This window comes from Glycine max, chromosome 7 (assembly GCF_000004515.6).
Source record: "Glycine max cultivar Williams 82 chromosome 7, Glycine_max_v4.0, whole genome shotgun sequence".
Lineage (NCBI taxonomy): Eukaryota > Viridiplantae > Streptophyta > Magnoliopsida > Fabales > Fabaceae > Glycine > Glycine max.
Window position 1 is genome coordinate 13607053 of NC_038243.2, and position 21659 is coordinate 13628711.

General features: G+C 38.2%; 1 protein-coding gene across 4 annotated transcripts; it reads left to right on the top strand.

Moving 5' to 3' along the window:
• Positions 1-799: 799 nt before the first annotated feature.
• LOC100819895 (vacuolar sorting protein 3) lies at positions 800-21051 on the top strand. Of its 4 annotated transcripts, XM_006583441.4 has the most exons (14): positions 802-2178; positions 10680-10955; positions 11856-12052; positions 12377-12518; positions 13183-13455; positions 13557-13629; positions 13904-13952; positions 14463-14748; positions 14929-14984; positions 18259-18327; positions 18427-18538; positions 19547-19636; positions 19973-20143; positions 20490-21051. In XM_006583441.4, exons 1-14 carry the CDS (start codon positions 1051-1053, stop codon positions 20580-20582), a joined length of 3015 nt encoding a protein of 1004 aa, XP_006583504.1. In that variant the 5' UTR covers positions 802-1050; the 3' UTR covers positions 20583-21051. The 4 variants fall into 4 exon arrangements, with proteins under 4 accessions (XP_006583505.1, XP_040873492.1, XP_040873491.1 ...); XM_041017557.1 differs by lacking the exon at positions 18259-18327 and having other exon boundaries at positions 801-2178; XM_006583442.3 differs by lacking the exons at positions 18259-18327; positions 18427-18538; positions 19547-19636; positions 19973-20143; positions 20490-21051 and adding an exon at positions 18037-18258 and having other exon boundaries at positions 800-2178.
• The last annotated feature ends 608 nt before the right edge of the window (positions 21052-21659 follow it).

Here is a 21659-nt window from a genome sequence, read left to right on the forward strand (position 1 = left end):
AAACAGTTAAAAAAGCCCTACAAGCAGTAAGACAGTGAAACCGCGTTGTGGGGGAAAATGCGTTTACTTCATTTTTGATTGCTTTTTAACCTAACTTTTCCTAATTTTTCAATTCAGTCCTTACCACATGAGATTGCTGACTTGGACTCAAACTTGCCACATTGGGTTGCTTACATGGATTGAGGTTTGCCAAATAGACATGACTAACGGAGGAAATTAAATTTTAACGGCAGAGACTTATTTGCATAACGAATGTAAAGATAGAGACTATTTTGAATTTAAAATTAAGTTAGGGACTAATATGTAAAATGATTACAATCTCAGGGACTAAATTGCCTATTCACTCCTTTCAAAACACATTATAAATCTTGAGAGAGAAAGACAATAAGTTTATCTTGTAAATTTGTCTATAAGATGAAAGCCTTGTTTATGTGCACCCAACCTTAAACAAATCTTTTTATTTGTTCTAGAGTCAAAAGTGGCTTGGTTGAAAATAATACTCATAAGCTTGAGAAAGCTTTTGTAAGAAGTAGATGTGACATAGAATAATAGTTATAACTTTGTTGAAAGTTACTCTAAATTTGATGAATTATTAAAAACTAGATGTAATTTCATTGGTGAAGATAAACCAATATAAATTTTTTGGCCGTATTACTTTCTCCCTTTTTAATCTCATTGGTAAAGACAAACCAACCCTTGATTTGTATAAGTTTAACTTGCTTTTTGCGAAAAACTCTTTTTAACATCTTTTATATATTAAATGATAGTTTTGTTTGTAAAAATTTTTAAATCACAATGAAAAAGGGATCATTTTGTCACACTTTCAGAAAAGATTAGTATTTACCCAAGAAAAACAAAAGAAAAAAAGTGCACTGTTCTCCTTCTTTCTCCCAGAAGTTGAGTGAAGCAGAGTTCAAGTGCAGGGAGGTGCAAGCCAAGCTTGCTTAATCGCACGCACGCGTTGAGCGTTGAGGCTCAATTGGGTTTCGAGAAGAACCTGCGAGAATGAGAAGGTAGAACTTTTCGAGTCGCAGAGCGTCGATTCGCAAAATGGCGAAGGTTGAAAGCAGCAGCAGCATTAGCATGAGCATGAGCCGCGTGGTGCTGGAGCCCCACGCGCAGTTCGACCTCACGGCCCACTCACGCGCCAGCTCCATTCGATCCCTCGCAATCGCCCACTCGAAACGACACCATACGACTCTTTTCTACGTTGGAACTCACTCCGGAACTCTCTTTTCCCTCTCCGCCGAAGATTCCAACTACACCGACGACGACGCCGTTTTGCGCAAGCTCTCCTTCCTAAGAAGCGTTTCGGTCAGCGACACCGCCGTCGAGTCCATTTCGGTCATCGAAGAGTTCGGGAAGCTTCTGCTGCTCTCCGATGGGGCTCTGTTCTTGGTCGATTCCGAGCTCTCAAATGGCGCCACGAAATTGAGTTTCCCCAAGGGGGTTTCGTTGGTCACGAGGAGAAGGTTCAGGAACAACGGCGGTGGAGAATCTGAGGGTTTCGGTTCAGGTTTAGGTTCAGGTTCGGGTTTAGGGTTGTTTCAGAAATTGAGAATGAACTCAATGAAGGAGGTTGATGTGCAGAGTGAGACAGGTGGTGGATTTGTTTTTGCAGTTGTTGTTGGTAAGAGGCTGATTCTAGCGGAGCTTGTTTTGGGGAATAGGAATGGGAAAACTGAGAGGGATGATGGTGGTGGTGGTACTCTTGTGATTTTGAAGGAGATTCAGTGTGTTGATGGGGTTGTTAGTGCCATGGTGTGGCTCAATGATTCTATAGTTGTTGGTACTGTGAATGGGTACAGCTTGATTTCCTGTGTGACTGGGCAGAATAGCGTGATCTTCTCGTTGCCAGACGTGTCACGGCCGCCCAGGTTGAAGCTCTTGCACAAGGAGTGGAGGGTGCTGTTGTTGGTGGACAATGTGGGGGTTATTGTTGACCCCCACGGGCAGCCCGTGGGGGGGAGTCTGGTGTTCCGGCACGGCTTGGACTTGGTGGGGGAGATTGATTCCTATGTGGTGGTTGTGAGTGATGGGAAGATTGAGTTATATCATAAGAGGCATTGTGGTTGTGTTCAGGTGTTGCCCTTTGGCGGGGAAGGGGTTGGGCGATGTGTTGTTGCCAGCGAGGAAGATAGGGGTGGGAGGCTTGTTGCTGTTGCAACTGCTACCAAGGTATGTTCTAGTTTGAATCTGGTGATATTGTGATAATTGTTCAGAATGTAACCATTGATTGATATATTATATACATGTGATGTGAGCTTGGATGGTTGGCTTTGTTAGGGTTCAACTCAATGGATAAATGTTTTATTAGGGTTGTGGATTAATGGATTGTTGAGGTAAACTGAATACTGGCTAGTTCATCATCACGACGGATTGTTCATTCATGGCCACACCCAGAGAAATAGTGGTAAAGAAAAAGGAAAATTTAAGCTGTGTTTGAATAGGCATTTATACGGCCGTTGTTGCACATCAATATGACTGAAGAAAAATGACAGATTGGTGTTCATTATGGTTTCTAATGGAAATACAAACTCTTAAAACAGAATAGGTTTGGTTGGGCTTTTGAGTGTTCCTAGCAATCTTCTGATGGCATCCCTTGTGAAGTCCAATTTATGGAAATGTAACAAATAACGTTTCTCTGATTTGGAAATTTATTCTGAAACATAGCATGCTCAAAATGGTAAATAACTAGTGGAACTTATTTTTAGTTTTTTTAGAAAAGTCAAGAACATATGATATTCTTCTGTTCTGGGTCCCTTTAATTTGAAAATGATATTGATTGCAGTCGTGGTTGCAGTTGTGGTTTTGTTGTGGTCCTGACATTGCGGGCAAATGCAGCTGATGTGGTTGCAAATGGGGTCGTGGATTTTTTTTGAAAACCATGAGAGGAAGTAATACTAATAGACTTTTTCGATCTTGTGGAGCTAAAAGCATAGTGCTTAGAGAACTACTTTTTCGAAACCTAAATTTGTCACTCGAGTAGTTGGCCCAAGGGGAAGGGGGAAAATTTATATATATAATGCTAGTTGAAGAGAAATTTGTGATGCTATACATTCTGATGCTATAGTAACTTTTTGTAAAATATATAATGTGTAGGATATGTACTGGACATGCATAAAAATTCATAAAAACATAATAAATATATAATAGCAATTCTGCAAATCCAAATTAAGAACAAAGTTTTTGAACATTACTAAACAAAAAAAATTATAAATAATTGTTACAATAAATCACTGCTTAATGCTTATTGCCTACGAACAAGAATGGTATCATCCCATTCCTTTATCGTCCATAAAGTGGACAGATTCCATTTTTGGTTTATCAAGAGACAATGGTTCTATCTTATACATGCTTCTATGTCTCATATTTGGCGGTATTAACTTTTCACAACTGTTCTTAAAAGACTTGGATACTTCACAGATACACGTAGGTGAAGTATATAAGAGTATTAGTATTGGATGCATAAAGAAAATGCAAGTGTAGGTGCTTCATAGCTTGTATTTGATTTCAGTCATAGATTATATTCATCAATTTAGTCTTATTAAGCACCACATTACATTGGATTAAATGCACACTCAGTGTAGTGACCTATACTCTCATATACAAGGTTGTCAAAATTGAGATCTCACTGAGGATCAAAAGGAGAAGAATATGTAAATCATGTGATTGTAACTTGAATAGTAAGATCCCACTTAAAATATAATATATATATATATAAATTATAATAAATGATAACCTTAAAAACATTATTAAACTTAATTTAAAAATATAAAAAAATTTAGATCATAAAAAATTAAAATGTCACCCAGCATGAAAAGAGGCGTGTGGCTGACTAATGACACAAAACGTGAACATAGACACCAACACAAGATCAGAACAAAGGCAAACTTGAAGGCTTCAAAGGGGGCAAACTGTTTTGAAGTGCCAAACTGATCCAATAAACTGAAAAAGCCGAAAATTGTAAAACCTCATTTGTTTTTGTTTGGCTCAACTTTTAGTTCCTATTGTGAAAATTGAACCAAACCAAACCGAAACACATTATTTTTATGTTGGCTTTTCTTTTATATCCTATATAAAATCCCATTATTCTATCCTAAGTCAAGACCTCATTTGATAATAATCATTATTTTTATCGGCAAATGTTAGTTTTGTTAACAGAGGGGATCGAACCCATGACCTTTCTCCTCTTCCCTTCTTCCTTAACCATCCTACCCACCTTATATCTCGCATTTGATAATAATCGTATATGATTCCATTTTTTTTTTGATCGGCAAAGATAAATATATATATAGAATAAAAGAAGTACCAGAGGTACTATTACAAAGTTGGGCTCCATATAAATGGTTCCTGAAAGCAGACAACAAGAGTCTGATTTGGAACCAAATTATGGAAAAAATACATATGTTTTAAAATAAACTGAAAACCCTACTACTGCAAAAAACCCTGTCTTAAGTTACTCAACCACTGATTAAAATGCAATGAAAAGTCCTTCTCCAAATTATGAAGCCAAGTCCATATTAGAAAAGACGTGTCTTCAACCAGTTTGTTTCCATCAAAGGTTGCATTGGAGAATAAAATTCTGTTTCTAAGCTGCCAAGTGGACCATGTAACCGCCAACCACCACAACTGCCACCTCCTAGGTCTGATGCCATCCACCTGCAAGGAAGAATACTGCATAAAATGATCTTTTATGCTCCATGGAAGTGCTCCCTTCAAGTTTATCCAGGACATTGTTTCCCACCATATAGGTTGGATCTTAATGCAATGGATAAAAATATGGGAAGCATTCTCCTCCACCCTTCTGCAAAAGGGGCAAGTCAGATCCGAAATCTGCACTTGTCTAACCCTTAAATTAGATTTTGTAGGTAATCTGTCCCACAGCATCCTCCATGCAAACACCACAATTTTACTCGGGATCTTGATCTTCCAAAGGTCCTCAAAACAATCATGAAGGTTCTCAACAGCTACCTCCCCCCAAAACAATGAGTAAGCACTACGAGTAGAGTAGATACCCGATGCATCTGCTGCCCAAACCCAAGTATCAGAACCTTGAATATGAATGGATATACCTTCAACTTCAGAGAGAAAGGAGATGGCTGTTTCAATTTCACTGTCAAACAGCTGTCTTCTCCAACTAAAGTTCCATTCCCACCCATAGTTGCTATGCTTCCCCAAGAGACCAATTAGCTGGTGTTGATGATTAGAATTCAAGTATAGCCGAGGGTATTTTTCAGCTAATGATTGGTCATGACTAATCCACCTATCCTCCCAAAATCTTACCTTATCCCCAGCTTCTACCTTCCAATTAATTTGCTGATGAAGAGTCTTACCATTGAAGGACTGATGGATAACTCTTTTTAAATCCCTCCACCAAATTGACTGCAAACTTGAGCTTCCCTCTTCAGCTAGACCTCTCCAGCCCCCATATTTAGCTTCCAAAACTGCAACCCATAAAGCCCCTTGTTGGTGCATGAGATTCCACATCCATTTACCAAGGAGGGCCACATTAAACGTATGGATGTCTTTAATGCCTAAACCTCCTTTGTCTTTGGGTAAGCATACTGTCTCCCATGATATCCAAGCAATCTTTTTGTTGTCATGACCTCCTCCCCAAAGAAAGCTTCTCTGAATTCTGATTAACTTGTTGATCACAATTTGGGGAACCCTGAAAAAAGAAAAATAATAAATAGGAAGAGAAGTAAGAACTGATTGGATAAGAACCACTCTCCCCCCCAAAGAGATATATCTCTGTTTCCACCTAGCTAATCTCCTCTCATACTTTTGGATAATAGGTTCCCAAACATGAGCTTGCCTCGGGTTGGCCCCAATGGGTATGCCAAGATAAACAAAAGGAAGAGCTAGCTGACTGCAGTTGAGATAGTTAGCTTCCATTTGCCTCCACTGGTCATCCATACCAAAAGCACCGAAAGAGCTCTTAGCAAAATTAATTTTTAAACCAGAAACCACTTCAAAAGTTCTTAGAATAGCTTTGAGAACTTTTACATTTTCCATAGATGCCTCGCCAAAAAAGATCGTGTCATCCGCATATTGCAACAAGCTAATGCTGACTTCACTGCTAGCAATAGTGAAACCTTTGTACAGATTTGCTGCCAACGCTGTCCTCATCAGACCATTCAATGCCTCAGCTACTATGTTGAATAAAAATGGAGCTAGAGGGTCCCCTTGTCTAAGACCCCTTTGAGGTATAAACTTTGCTGTGGGGCTGCCATTTACCAAGACTGAAATTGAGGCTGATTTCAAACACCCTTCCATCCAACTGATCCATTTAGGGTTAAAACCTGTTCTCTTCAACATATATAACAGAAAATTCCACGACACCGAGTCATAAGCCTTTTCATAATCAACTTTGAAAATAAGGCAGGATTTATGGCTCCTTTTAGCTTCATCAATCACTTCATTAGCTATGAGGACACTCTGAAGAAGGTGTCTTCCTTCAATGAAAGCTGATTAGGCTTCATTAATGATGGTTGGCAGCACTGTCTTCATTCTCTTGGCTAATATCTTCGCTACAATCTTATACATACAGCCTATGAGAGATATAGGTCTGTAATCATTCAAAAACTGTGGGTCAGCCACCTTTGGAATTAAAGCTAGGAAGGAAGCATTGCATCCCCTAGGAAAAATTCCGTTAGCATAAAATTCATCTAGAAACCGGAGAATATCAGACTTGATTAGCTGCCAAAATTTCTTGATGAAATTGAAGTTGATCCCATTAGGCCCAGGGCTCTTGTCACTACCACAGTCCCATATTGCTCCCCTCACTTCCTCCTCCGAAAAAGGTGCCACCAGCTCACTGTTTTGCTGTTGAGAGATGGTTTGAAAAGGAGTACCATCTAGTGTGGGTCTATGGAGGTCTGGTTCAAGAAACCTTTGCAAAAAGAAAGACCTAGCCTCCTCCTTCACAAAATGAGGCTCAGCTGTCCAAACTCCTTCCACCATAACACCTTTTAAAGAATTGATACTGCGGTTGGCATTTATCATCTTGTGAAAATAGCGAGAGTTGCAATCACCCTCCTTGATCCACCTTGACCTAGATTTTTGTCTCAACAAAGACTCATGGGCTTGGGCTGCAGCCCAAAGATCTTCCTGCAGTTGCTTTCTTTGCTGTTGTTCATGAGGGGACAATTGTCTTTGGATTGTGTCTTCCTCCAACTTGTTTAGTTCAGCCTCAATCCTTTTAACCTTTGATAGAGTATCTCCAAAATGCTGTCTATTCCAAGCCTTCAAGCTATGCTTCAAATTTTTAAGCTTTTGTTTGAGGATAATTCCTCCCCAACCTGGCTGTTGAATGGATGTCCAGCTATGATGAACAGCTTCCTTGAAAGATTTATCACTAAGCCAACAATCCAAGATTCGAAAAGGTTTTGGACCCCAATCAATCTCCTTAGAACGAAGTACGATTGAGCAATGATTTGAGAAATTCCGAGCAAGTGTGGCTTGAAAGCTGCTGGGCCATCTAACCAATCATTCATGGGAGACTAAAAACCTGTCAAGTCTGCTTCTAGATGCACCATTAGGCCTATACCAAGTAAACTTCCTTCCTAGCCAAGGAACCTCCAAAACCTCTAAATCATCTATCCACTGATTAAATTCTTTGATACAACTATCTTCATGTAAACTTTGGACATTGGAAAACCTTTCATCAGGGCCCCTTATGGAATTAAAATCTCCCATAATACACCACAATCCCCCCTCCATAGACTGTCTAAGCTGTTTTACTGAGTCCCACAAAATTCTTTTGTTATGAATGTCACAAGGAGAATAAATAGTAACTAGAGTTATCATTTGAGCTTCTTGGATCCATTCCCCAACCATTAAAATAAACCCATTTCCAATAATCTTCCTTTGCAACCTGAATGACTTATCACTCCATAAGCAAAGAATGCCACCAGCAGAATTGGTAGCTGGTAACATTTCCCAATTAACATCTACATTACCCCACAAAGCCTGACACATAGGTTTATCTACCAGTTCTTTCTTTGTCTCTTGAAGGCATATTAAATCCACAACCTCCTGCTTGATCATTCTTCTTATTGCTCCCCACTTTACACCCCTCCCAAGGCCTCTAACATTGTAGGAAATTAACTTCATTGATTCCTACTATTATTAACCCTTCTGGTTGCTTCTGCTCTGTCCCTTTCCTCCATCTGCTGGAACTTCTTCAAAATTTCCTCCTTGCTTCCTTCTCCTGTGAGGCCCAATTGTTTGGCCACACTCCATATTTGGCTTGCCTCTTGATCATATTGGTTTTCCGAAACTGGAGTTGCCTCTGCTGCTTCCTCTCTGAGCTATTGCTGCAAGATATCTTTGTGAATTGCCTCTAGCTGTGTCGAGTTATCATTATGTTGCTGTTGTGTGTCTCCAATGATTGCTGTGCTTCTTGAATTAGAGGGGAGGAAGCCCGTATTTGGTTGCTTTTGGCACCTCCTCTTCTTGGAGTAAACTTGCCACAAATTCCCATCCAACCCTTCTTGTGTTTGAAGGCCCAGCAAATAATTTTTCTCTTTGGGGGTATAAATGGGAATATGTTCACCATTATGTGCTGTACGTGGTGTTTTGTCTGTTATATGCCCCTCCAACTCACTATACTTAGACTTGTCACATGTGTCCGTTCTATCTTCAGCCAAGGCCACGTGTCTATCCTCTGCATGAGATTCCTTTTGACCATATATCACCCCCCTAGACCTCCCGTTACCACCATTGCCATTTTGGTGATGTTCCTTAGCCTCTACATTCCTGGCACATAGGCTGACCTGTTGCCTCCTCTCTGTGTTTGTCTCCATAGCCTGAAAAGAGGATTTGAAATTTTGTCCAGGCAATGGAGTTACACAGGTCTCTGGTATGGACTGAGGGTAAGTGTCTAATGGGTCGCGACCTTCTTTATACCCAGCGGGTAAATACCCTGTGTCCTGGACTTCGGTGCTCTGCGAAGAGGTCGCGACTTCGCCTTGTCGCGCGGAACGCAGTTCCGACGCCGACGGACATGGTCGCGTTGGCCCCCCCTGTTCTTCGGCGCCGACGGAGTTCTGAGGAACTACTCCGTGAAGGTTGCTACACGATTCCAGCTCCGGTAAGTTTGAGACGTTATCACCTGGGTCCCAGTTGATGTGGGATGAGCTATCTAGCATGGTATCGTCGGAGTTAATCTCCTCCGATGACCCTCCTACGTTCCCCCTCCTCCGCAAACAATCTAAATGGCCTTGACAGGACTCCTCGATGATGTGGACCGTGAACTTGTCGTCATCGATCATGACTTGCATCGTATGTTGAATTAATGGTCGCCACTGAGTCCAGATGAGAACCCGCGCTTTATCCAGCCTTCTTTTCTCCTCCACTGAGTCATCTAGGTCCACCATCTCTCCCATAACGGCTACAATCTGGTTAATGTGTTTTGGGTTCCATGCCTGAACAGGGATCCCCCAACACTGAATCCATGTAAGCCGATAGTCTACTCGTATATTTGGACGCCATCTTTCAGTAGATGAAAATAACAATGTTCTGCCTCCATTGATGAGCTGGTGTGCATCATTTTCAGAGAGACCCAGCAGGAGGACTTGATCATCACCCAAGAATGTAGGATTTACATCCATTCCAGCCTCCCAGAGTAGCTCTTCCTCCATTCGTTCAAACAGTGCTGGGTTTTTTAGACGCGCTACCCATGCTTCCTTCAACCATAAAGTATCTTCTGGTTTCACTTCTATATGGACCACCGACGAGGAGGTATTTTGCTTAGTGGGGGTGAATGATGTTTTCTGATCTCCTACACAGTTAATGTTTCTTCTCAATGCATCTGCGTATGAGGTTGGCGTCGAATGGCGATTACGAACCACCCCTTTTGTTTGGATAGTTCCCGCTGTCTCCCGACGTATCTCCCTGCCATACTTTGGGAGATTGACGAACAATTTCAATCCCCCTATAACAATGCTGTCCAACTTCCTCACCAAATAAGGGATATCTTGTACCCCTTTAAACCTGACGAAGCCATATCTTCTCCCCGCAAGGTTTCTCCTTTTCGGGATGAAAATCTCTCGAACATCCCCCCATCTCTTGAAGTGATACCACAGTTCTTTCTCTGTGATGTCGTCGGCGAAACGAGAGAAATATAAGGACGTGATGTCCTTATGATCTCTCCAATTAGTCACCGTATGAGTCAGCGCAACTCTTCCTGTGTTTCCGGCATAGCTTCGTCGAGACGCCTCCCCGAAACTCACTCTCTCACGCCATACTCTCTTACCCCTCAGTGTATCTCTCCCCCTCCCAATGTTTCTCTCTCTTCTCACTCTCTCTCTCTCTCTGTGTCGCTCTCTCTCTCTCATCTCTCTTGCCTAGATAGCTTGTATATGATTCCATACATGTTGGACATTTTTTAGTTATGTTAAATTATGAGTTTATGACATTGACAACAATGTATGATTAATTGACTATGAATGGTTTGTAATGTAGTTATTCTTTTGTGTGGTTTTTTGTTGTTCTATTACTTATAGTTCTGTAAGTGTCATTTTGAAATTTTAACTGTTGGTCATGACTCAATTTATTATTAGATTTTAATATGGTGTTAATTTATTTTGTTAGTTGTCTAATTAAAAATAATTTTGATAGCCATAGTCCTAGCTCATTGAAGAAGTTGTTTTTCTTTTTACATATTTTACTAGGTAGTGTGCTATCAGAAATTACCTTCAGTGGAACAAATAAAAGACCTTCTGAGGAAGAAGAACTATAAGGGAGCCATATCCTTGGTGGAGGAGCTTGAGTCAGAAGGTGAAATGTCAAAAGATTTGCTCTCGTTTGTTCATGCTCAAGTGGGATTTCTCTTGCTTTTTGACTTACATTTTAAAGAAGCAGTGGACCACTTCTTGCTTTCTGAGACGATGCAACCTTCTGAAGTATTCCCATTTATAATGCGAGATCCAAATCGCTGGTCCTTACTGGTACATTTTGCTTGTCTCTCTTTTTATATTACTACCTTTAGCTTTGTTTCAAAAATGTGTTTCTTGTTTTTATTTTTTGAGTCTTTGGCCATGGGGTAATCCACCTGAAATAGAACTTTTGAAATGTGAAGAAATGCTCCATAGTAATATCATAGGAAATGTGGTACTTGAAACAAAATACCACATTTGATGGGGTATCTTAAAATGTGGGTTTGGGCCTAACTCAACTCCAAAAGCTAGCTCATAGGGTGAGGGTTTAGGTGCGTGGATAATATGGTGGGTGACCCTTTTTATTGGATCTACGATAGACTTTGATATCATTTTAAAATGTGGATTTGGGCCTAACTCAACCCTAAAAGCTAACTCATGGGGTGAGGGTTGCTCTCACTTATATATTGATTATATTCTATCTTTGCCTGATCTCTAGGCGATGTGGGACTTCCTAATTCCCTCCCTCCAGGTCTCCATAGATGCTTGCTGAACAAGATGGGCTATAGGCTTTGATATCATGTAAAAATAAGAGAAACTAAGGGATATTTATCTGAGAACTGTATTTCTAAGAGACCCTATGGTACTGATTTATATAAGCTGGAGGAATTAATTACATATAATTTCAGGAGATGTAATTTCCCCTAAATGAAATCCTAACATATCAATTTACAATAAATGAGATATATTTCCTGATTCTCAACGAGGTAAACCCCAATACCTCTTACTGTCCAACTTTTGATGTGTTTGATAAATTTCAACTAAATATACTAGATTAACTGCTAATTTTCCTATTAGGTTTTTTGCTATATTTTGAAATGTGGTACTTGTCCTTAGTACATATATATTATTCAAATATTTATAGGTCGTGATGTATGAATGTGGTACAGATGTTCAAAATGGCTTTTGTAGGTTCCTAGGAATAGGTATTGGGGTTTGCATCCTCCACCAGCCCCTCTTGAAGATGTAATAGATGATGGCTTGATGACAATCCAAAGAGCTTCTTTCCTGAGGAAAGCAGGCGTAGAAACAATAGTAGATAGTGACCTTTTTCTCAATCCAGCGAATAGAGCTGATTTGTTGGAGTCAGCAATCAAGAATATTAGCAGGTCTGAATTCAATTTTGTTGTTATTCACGTATTCTTTTCAATTTTTGGATGGTGACTATGTAATATATGTATTCCTATTGACTCTGATAATGTCATTCAGATACTAATAAAAATCTCCTATACCCTGTAACTGGGACTTTTGGGCAGATCATAAAAAAAAGTTTGGGTAGAGAAAGATAGGAATATACTTTAAATATTTTGGGTTTCAATACCATATCATAATAGCATTGTAAATTAATAATTTTCGTGGAAGCTTTCTTTTGTCTGTAGTTATGGCCTTTGACTTGTTTTCTTAACCACCTATGTTGATCAATATTGTTACAGGTATTTGGAGGCCTGTCGAGAAAAAGACCTAACGGAATCAGTCAGGGAGGGAGTTGATACTCTACTAATGTATCTGTATAGAGCTTTAAATTCTGTCGAGGACATGGAGAGGCTGGCTTCTTCTATAAACTGGTGTGTTGTGGTATGTGCAGATTACTGTTTTTGTAGTTTTTATATTGTAAGTGAATAACTCTCAATAGATATGTGCGAATTGATTTGTTTTTGTTTTTAGGTAAGTCTCTGGATGTTATTGTTCAATTGAAATTGATTGATTAAATGATTGTATTGTACGTCACTCAGGTTATGCAGAACATCTGTATCTATAGACTCCTAGTAGACTAACTGGAGACTATTTCCTAGGCAAATAATGGGTGCTACTTCCTAAATACTAATTCCTATGAAAACTAAGCATTTCACATATTATACATGAACTGTAAATTGTTCTAACCATTATGTATTTAGTTATTTGATTGAAGTGATTTCAATACATTCCATAATTAACACTGTAAAACAAATGTCGTGAATGGTATTTTACGTATTATTTCTAAATAGATTTGAGAAATTACTTTTTCTTGCTCCTGATATAATTTGAAGCTCTGCAGAAAGAGAATAGCATCATCAGCAAAATGAACATGAGAAACCAAACCCTAACCTACTTTGAATGTCAACCACAAGCATGGACAGGAAAACAAAAAGATTCCCTTGTCTAAATCGATGCTGCCCTTTAAAGAAAACTCTGGTTGCATGACATAATGGTAATTACCTGGGGATTGCCTGAAACCGTATGAAATACATCTCTTTTTCAGGAGGAATTGGAACAAATGCTAGAAGAGTCTGGGCACCTACGGACACTTGCCTTCCTATGTGCAAGTAAAGGAATGAGCTCAAAAGCTGTGCATATTTGGCGCATCCTGGCACGAAATTATTCATCCGGCCTCTGGAAAGACCCTTCTTTGGAGAATATTACACAGAATAGTGGGGAAAACCTTATTTCTGGCAGGGCAATTGCTGCAGCTGAAGCTTCAAAGATTCTTGAGGAATCATCTGACCAAGAATTGATTCTACAACATCTAGGATGGGTATGAGTGTTTAGAAGTTTGTTGTTAATGCAAATAGGATGTTTCAACTTCATAATTTGATTAAATGTTCATTATTCTTGTTTTGAATCTTTTCATTTCAGATTGCAGATATCAGCCAGGTTCTTGCAGTCAATGTTTTGACTTCAGACAAACGAGAGATCCAGCTTTCTCCTGGTTGGCCTTAATTCTTTAAGCATTGTGTACTCATTGTTTGGATAATTATTATGTTTTGATACTTTTAATTGTGAAATGTAAATTTTGAATGTATTGCTAAATTTTTACTAGTTTTGATTACTTGCTTTAATGGATATTATCATACAATGCTAATGTACTCTGCGTCTCTGTCAAAGGGTTCTCAAATATCACAGGCATTGCTATGTTTTTGTTTCTGCTAAGTTTATTTTATTTATGAAACAATTAGTGATGTGTTATTCATTTCATACTTCAGATGAAGTTGTTACAACTATTGATCCGCAGAAGGTTGAAATTTTACAGAGGTATGTTATATTGTGTTATCTATTGGCAGTATACTCATTTCTCTCAAATCGATAATATGTCTAAGGATATTTTTAGTTATTGATTTGAAGGATTTGATTAAGCTTAAGCTATTAGTTCTTCTTTATTTCGTTTTCATTCCTTTATGTTTTTGCTAACCATATAATAAATATAGCAGCTGATTAGTGTTAGAAAGTGTTACATTAGTTATACGACATTTATACTTACTGGAATATTACTAGAGATAGTGTACTATTAAGTTATTAATGCTCATAATATCTCATCATTGCATTATCATGGTAAAAATCATTCACAGCCTGTTTGAATCCTCTCTCTCTTTTTAGTTTTAAAATCTGTATTCTAAAACAATTTTAGACTACTCAAATCAATTTCTCATCCAAAATCTATTAAAATTTAAATTACTTGGTTGTTGTTCCCATTGTAATATAAATTTATATTTTATTTTTTTGAATTCTGTTTTTTTAGTTTACAAATGGCTTTCTTGTTTCTAGGTATCTTCAGTGGTTGATTGAAGACCAGGACTGTAATGATACACAGCTGCATACATTGTATGCCCTCTCACTTGCCAAATCAGCAATCAAAGCCTTTGAATCCGAAAATATTTCTGAGAATCTTGATAGTGGAAATATAGGGACAAGAAGTTTGGCCATGTTGAAGAACTCAATCTTTAAGATTCCTGTCAGGGAAAGATTACAGATATTTTTGCAGTCCTCAGACTTGTATGATCCAGAAGAAGTTCATGACTTGATTGAAGGATCAGAATTGTGGTTAGAAAAGGTAATTTTAAGATTTTTGACTGTGCTATCTTAAGTTCTGTTTATTTGATGTTGGTATGTGTTACCAATGGTTCTTTGTGATCATAGACTTTTGGGAGGTGTGGTGATAAACTCCCATATGTTCAAAAGGATGTTTAGCATTCTTTACTTTTTCTTTTATTAATTTGGCTTTACTTGACAGGCTATTCTGTATAGAAGACTGGGGCAGGAGACTTTGGTCCTCCAAATTTTGGCTTTGTAAGTGTCTAATTAGCTTCAAAATTACAGTAGTTTTCATATAATTCACTCAAAACTATGCTAATACAAGTTAAACTAATACATAAATGAGCTAATCATAAGGTCATATCATAATGCTAAAACTTTAACCAAGTCAATTTCAAAGTTCAATCTTGCATCTTTCAAACTTCTATTAGCTTACTCATCATGCAAGAAGACTATTAGAGAAGAGGATATAGAAAATGTAGATCTAAATTGCACTGCTAACAACATGTCCTCAATTTTAGATTGACAAGGTATACACATTATGTTCATCGTAGAGTATCATAGTTGGATTTGATCAAAATATGCATGCCTCAAATAACTTATCAGCTAAGGTGTATCTCCAATCACTTTGCTTAAATGAGATGTTATAGTGAACTGGCATCTTATCCATTAATAGCAAATATACGACTGACATCCAACAGAGAACCAAGCAAGAAAACTCTAGTAAATAGTGCTGCTTCTATGTGTATTTTTTGGGATATAAAATAGGAACAATGAGACAGATGAAGAACTGACCAAAAGTAGAAACATGATAATTTGTTGCAAGAGAAGTGTGTGATAAGATCAAGAAAGGCAAGAAAAAACCTGGGTTTTGCATGTTATCAATAGCCAACTGGCATTCAAGGAGTTGTGGTGTGTATTTTTTGAACTTTGATTCCATCTTAGGACTGCACTAAGGCTGTGATTTTGGAATCTTGATTTTATTATGTACACTAGTGTCAGACCCTAATTTCGTTTGGGGACTATCGTTCACTGATATTTTGATTTTCGCTAGTCGAATTACGTTGTTCGACACCAGTTACTGCACAAGACGGAAGATCGTTCAATGATTTGATCAAGAATGTGAAAGATACCAAAAGGAGGGGCAAAAGGGTCTTCTTACTGAGTTTCCGGGACCTTGGCTCGCCCAGGCTAGCCTCTGGCTTGCCTGGGGCCCCAAGTTACTTCAGCTTGAAGGAACCAGCTCGCCTGTTACTTCAGGAGTAAGCATCAGCTTGCTTGGGCGAGCTGTCATGGTCCCAAATGCCATTTTTTCCTATAAATAGGCGTGAAGGGGGGCTGAGGAAGGGGTTCCAGCATTCAGCATTGAGAGAAATTGAAAGAAATAAGGGAGAAGAAGAAGAAAGAAGAGAAAACGAAGTCAAGGCGCTGCCAAATCGCGACTGCAATCAATTTCTACATCATTTTTGGTTCGGTGTTCTTCGTTCGTCATTTGGTTAGTTTTTGTTTTTAAGATTTGAATGTGATCTATGCACCCTTAGGGGTCTGTTTTGTGCATATTCATCTCCTCCTTCTATCATCGGTAATCTCTTTTCTTTTGTAAAGTTTAATCTTAACCGATCATTAGCATCATAGAGTTGTCTTTTAAAGTCATTGAAAGTTGATAAAACCAACGCATAACTGATTTTCTCTCCATCAAAGTCACTTGAGATCGTTCAAGGTCCAACGCCTTAACGACCTCTTTTTGTTTTCAGTAATAAAAATGAATCTTTCAAAAGCCTAAAACCAATTCAACATATAACTTTCTTTCTTTAAAGAACTACGTAGGTCTGAATTCCTCATCGAACCTAAGGATACGTAGGAGCAAGAGCAAGAGCAACACCCTTGTCGACCCCAAAAAATAAAAATACAAAAAAGGAAAACTAAATAATATTGAAGTCATGTTTTTGCACACTCGATTAAAGGCTGCCGTCTTTTGTGAAGGGGGCGTAGGGTGCTAATACCTTCCCTACGCGTAAACAACTCTCGAACCCGTCTTTTCAATATTTGCAGACCTCTTTTTGGTTTTCCTAACGTTTTTGTCGACGTTGGTGGCGACTCCTGCGCGTTTTCCTTTTTTAGAAGACGTAGTTTTGTTTTTCGCCTCGCTCTCCTGTCGTAGGGTAGGTTGCGACAGATGACGACACCATTGGGGACTTGTTAAAGAGTTAAGCCATTCGATCAGTGTGCAATGTTTATCGTGACTTCTTCATTCATGTTCCCTTTTCTCTTTTGTTTTGTCCATATTTGTGTATAATCTTTGCTATGTTATTGTGTTTGGTGTGTGTGTGTCTGTCTATCTATTACATTTGTAGTTAGAAATATTTGTTGCTCCATGCACACATGACACCTACACCTTTGCACACACATTGAGATATTATGCCCTATACTCGGGTCTGTATGAGCCATAGGAAGTGGAGGTCGATCTGTGGTCATGTTGGGTCTCCGACTCGCTTGATAATAGTGAAGCCTCACCTAGAGTTTTCCTTTTTTGGTGAAGCATTGTCGCTGGTAGTCCCTACCGTTACAATGTTATTATCTAAGAGAATAATATCTCTAGAAGCCAGTAAAGTTACATGAAAGTACCCTTGGGAGTTATCACTAGAAGTAGACTTTTGGATCCTTTCACGCCTATTTATAGGAAAAAATGACATTTGGGACCGTGGTAGCTCGCCCAGGCGAGCTGATGCTTACTCCTGAAGTAACAGGCTCGCCCAGGCGAGGTGGTTCCTTCAGGCTGAAGTAACTTGGGGGCCCAGGCGAGCCATAGGCTAGCCTGGGTGAGCCAAGGTCCCGGAAACTCAGTAAAAAGACCCTTTTGCCCCTCCTTTTGGTATCTTTCGCATTCTTGATCAAAACATTGAACGATCTTCCGTCTTGTGCGGTAACTGGTGTCGAACAATGCAGTTTGGCTAGCGAGAATCAAAACATCAGTGAATGATAGTCCCCGGACGAAATTAGAATCTGACAACTAGAAAGAAATGTTCATTAAAATTGATCTTACTATAATTTGATTTATTGAAAAATTTGTTTTATTGAAAAATTTGTTTTGATAGAGGTGAAAGATGTTTGATCCATTTATTTGACTGTCCTCTTTAAAGGGGATGAGGTTTGGTTGTTGTAGACAGAAAAAGAAAAGATGAATATGCATTACTTTTTTAGCAAATATTTATCCTTCTAGGGTGTAGTAGCTTTCAGTTTCCAGTCATTTGGGAAGAAAAATCTTTTAAAGTATTGGTAAGATATAAGGCTACCATATTTTTTGCAGACTAATGTGATTGTCTCAAGATGGGATTTTTGCAGTCAGCACGGTTCCATTGGATATGTATTTTAGCAGACAATTGGATTTCCCATAGTTTCAGTATAATGAGGTTTAATGTGAATAACATAAACCACTTGCAGAAGAACCAATTGGCCTACAATGTGTTAAATCACAAACAAGGAGTTTTTTCTTTATTATTATTATTATTATTATCATTATGGTTCCCAGGAAACTGGAAGACAGTGAAGCTGCTGAGCAATATTGTGCTGAGATAGGAAGAGCTGATGCATATATGCAGTTTGTCTCCTATTTACCCTTTCAATATTTTATTTATTTGTGCTGAAGTTTTTAACAAGTTTGTTTTAAATGCTTTTACTTTTTATTCATTGTCTTCAGGTTGCTTGAAATGTATTTGGATCCACAAGATGATAAGGATCCTATGTTTACTGCTGCTGTTCGCCTTCTCCATAAACATGGAGAATCACTAGATCCATTGCAAGTTTTAGAGGTATTTAACTCACTCTATATTACCATAATTTCTGCAGCAAATTGTTCTCAACATCTATATTCTATTGCAAAAACTCCATATTTTGCAGTCTAAAGTGAAAGGAGAAGGGATCTGTCGGCATGAAAATATGTGGACAGAACCATGTGTTATATCAGCGAGTTTTATGTTGGCAAAATGATATGCACTTAAAAACTAAGATTATTAATATAAATAAATAATTACCCCTTATAAGACCATCAGGTTTTAAACTTGTTCTGCCCTTTGGTAAGGATTGAAGGGTGGTATTACCCCTCTCTCTTCCCTAAAGTTATTGTCAAGGGCCAACTATCCCAAAAACTTAACCTCTTTTGTGAAGGCACATAAATGATTTTGTATTAGAGATTCCCCCTCATGCAAGCCCTTTGGGCTTGACGTTTGAAGATTGAACAGGGCACAAGTCCAACTCACATCATTTTGAAATTCAACAATATTTTAATAAGGGTTAGCATGGGGTCTTTAATACCAATGTCAATGGCCTACTATCTCAAACCTCAAATTGTTAGGAGATAGCTCATAAATAGTTTTATTTATTTTATATCAAACAATTATATTATAAATTAGTCAATGGCGGTGCTGCATAAGCAAGCCACTCGGTAGGCATATTGAAGATACCAGTTTTATTAACAAGAACGTAATTTATGGGAGTGTCTGCCTGGTGTGCATTTCTTGGATGTGATGTATATGATAAATGAATCAACTTCCTCACGATTCTTATCATCAAAGGATTAATACCTCAAGTTAACCACCGGAAGAGAAAATTTGAAATGCTTGAGTATGCTAATTCAGCAATATTAAACCCGAGTATAATTGTCATTGTTGGATGTAGATTTTCTCAATTACAGGACTCTAATGATTTGCATACCGTCACATCTCTCTCTCTCTCTCAACTATATTGAGTTTATTCCACAGAAATGTGGTTCTTAATTTTGGAATGTTACTCCCTATAAAAGTTTTGGCTATATAATGCAGAAACTGTCTCCAGATATGCCGCTTCAACTTGCTTCTGATACTTTACTAAGAATGTTCAGGGCCAGAGTTCATCATCATCGTCAAGGACAGGTTATTCCATTTTTTTCCCTTGGATAGATTGTCCTATCTCAGATCTTCTCTTTCCACGTGATAAAGAAGAGAAGAATAGATATCTCCACTCTGTAGTGGCTTATTTTAATACGATCCTTTCTTTGGGTATAGTCTTTACAGTATCACCAGTTTATATGGATATTTGACCACCATATTCATACTTATTTCTGAAATCAAACTAAGATTCCTGTATTCAATCTTCCCAAGATTATTTTTTCTTTGCGCTCTGTAGTCTTGACATTTTGAGGTTGATTGCTTCTTTTTGTTGTCAACCAAGTATTATGGGCTTGTAATCTTAGTAACAAATTCTTTCAGATTGTGCATAATTTATCTCGTGCCGTAGACATTGATGCAAGATTGTCAAGATTGGAGGAGAGGTCAAGGCATGTACAGATTAATGATGAGAGTCTCTGTGACTCCTGTGATGCACGCCTTGGTACGAAGCTATTTGCAATGTATCCTGATGACTCCGTTGTATGTTACAAGGTTAGTTGCTTGAGCTCTTTATAGAACTTGCTTTTGAGCTTATCAATTTAATTCTTGATGTAATTTTATCAGCTCCATCTTTTCGGTCATTAATCTGTTTATGATGACAATCTAACAAGAAAATTATTTTTTAAATTGATTGTTTACTGTTTATGTTTTGAAGAAAAAATCTTCCTTAATGCCTGTTTACTTACTGTTTCACGGGTACATGCATGCTAGGTTTTCACAAAATGGGATTGATTATTCTCTCTAATTATAATAAATGAGTCTGGGAATATTTATTTTCTATTTTTTGTAGCACTACTCTGAATTGGATTTTCTCACCTGTGCTTTTAATCCTTTGTAGTGTTACCGCCGTCAAGGTGAGTCAGTGTCTGTCTCAGGTCGCAATTTTAAGGAAGACATCCTAATTAAACCGGGTTGGCTCGTGAGTCGTTGATCTCAAACCTTAGATGTTACGTATGTATTTCTTGGTTGAATCCCAGAAGTTGCCATTCCTTATACCAAATCCAAATTCATTCAAAATTGGGAAAAGGAAATGCGTCAATAATCTCTCGGGCTACATAATTAACTTAAAACCATCAAGTGTGTGTTTGCGTCAACGTCCGGTTTGACACAATGGAGAAGCAACTAGGCTGTTGCTTTGGCGTTTGTCTCGAAATGTGTTTTTTCCTTCAACGTGGTCTAAACAATTTGCCAAACACAGCTAAGTATCAGCTTCTAACCCCCACACCAAGAGTAAAGTTCATATAGTTATTACCCCATGATGGTACCGTAAATGGCTGCTGAGTTCTCCATTGTACTCTCCCCCCGCCCCTCCCCCGCAAATTGCTTTGTAAATTTGATGATTTAAAATGTAAATTTTGCACATAATAATGAGCTCATTTTCCGTTGTAGTTCTTATGAAACTCGTTTGCAGCGTTCAATATTTAGGAGTAATAGGTGAAGTATTTTCAAAGCAACAACTGCAGATACAATCTACTTTTACTGTGGTCATTGATCAACTGCAGTTACGTACACAACATGGAAATGCATTAAAAAAATTACTTAAAAGCTGTTTTGAAGTAAATAAATGATTTTATTGAGTTATTACCTGTGAAGAACATTCTGACTAGGGGATAATGGTATCCTAAATTAGGGGTGGCAAATGGATGGATAGGATCAAAATAAATCTATTAATCTATTTTGATCTATAATGAATCTGATTCAATTCAATCCATAGTTATTTTTTGACTGACATCGATTAGATTTTTTCAGTCGACATTGACTGAAGTTATGTTTTGATTAACAAAGACAAAAAAAGTCTCAACCGACCTCGACAAAAAAAATCTAGTTGATAACAAAAAAATAGTCATGATGATGTCAACCAAAAATCCTATCTAATGTCTGAAAAAAAATAATCATCATCCGAAAAATAGCATCGATTGATGTCGGTTGAAAACATCATCAGCCAATGTTGGTCAAAAAACCTTTGGACAACATTAACTAAAAAATAGCCTCAACCAGAGTCCGTCGA

Coding starts and splice junctions, on each gene's coding strand:
- LOC100819895 (XM_006583441.4), top strand. CDS start 1,051: ATGGCGAAGGTTGAAAGCAGCAGCAGCATTAGCATGAGCATGAGCCGC. Junction 13,456..13,556: donor TTCTACAACATCTAGGATGG/GTATGAGTGTTT, acceptor TTTTCATTTCAG/ATTGCAGATATCAGCCAGGT. Junction 19,637..19,972: donor ATCATCATCGTCAAGGACAG/GTTATTCCATTT, acceptor AAATTCTTTCAG/ATTGTGCATAATTTATCTCG.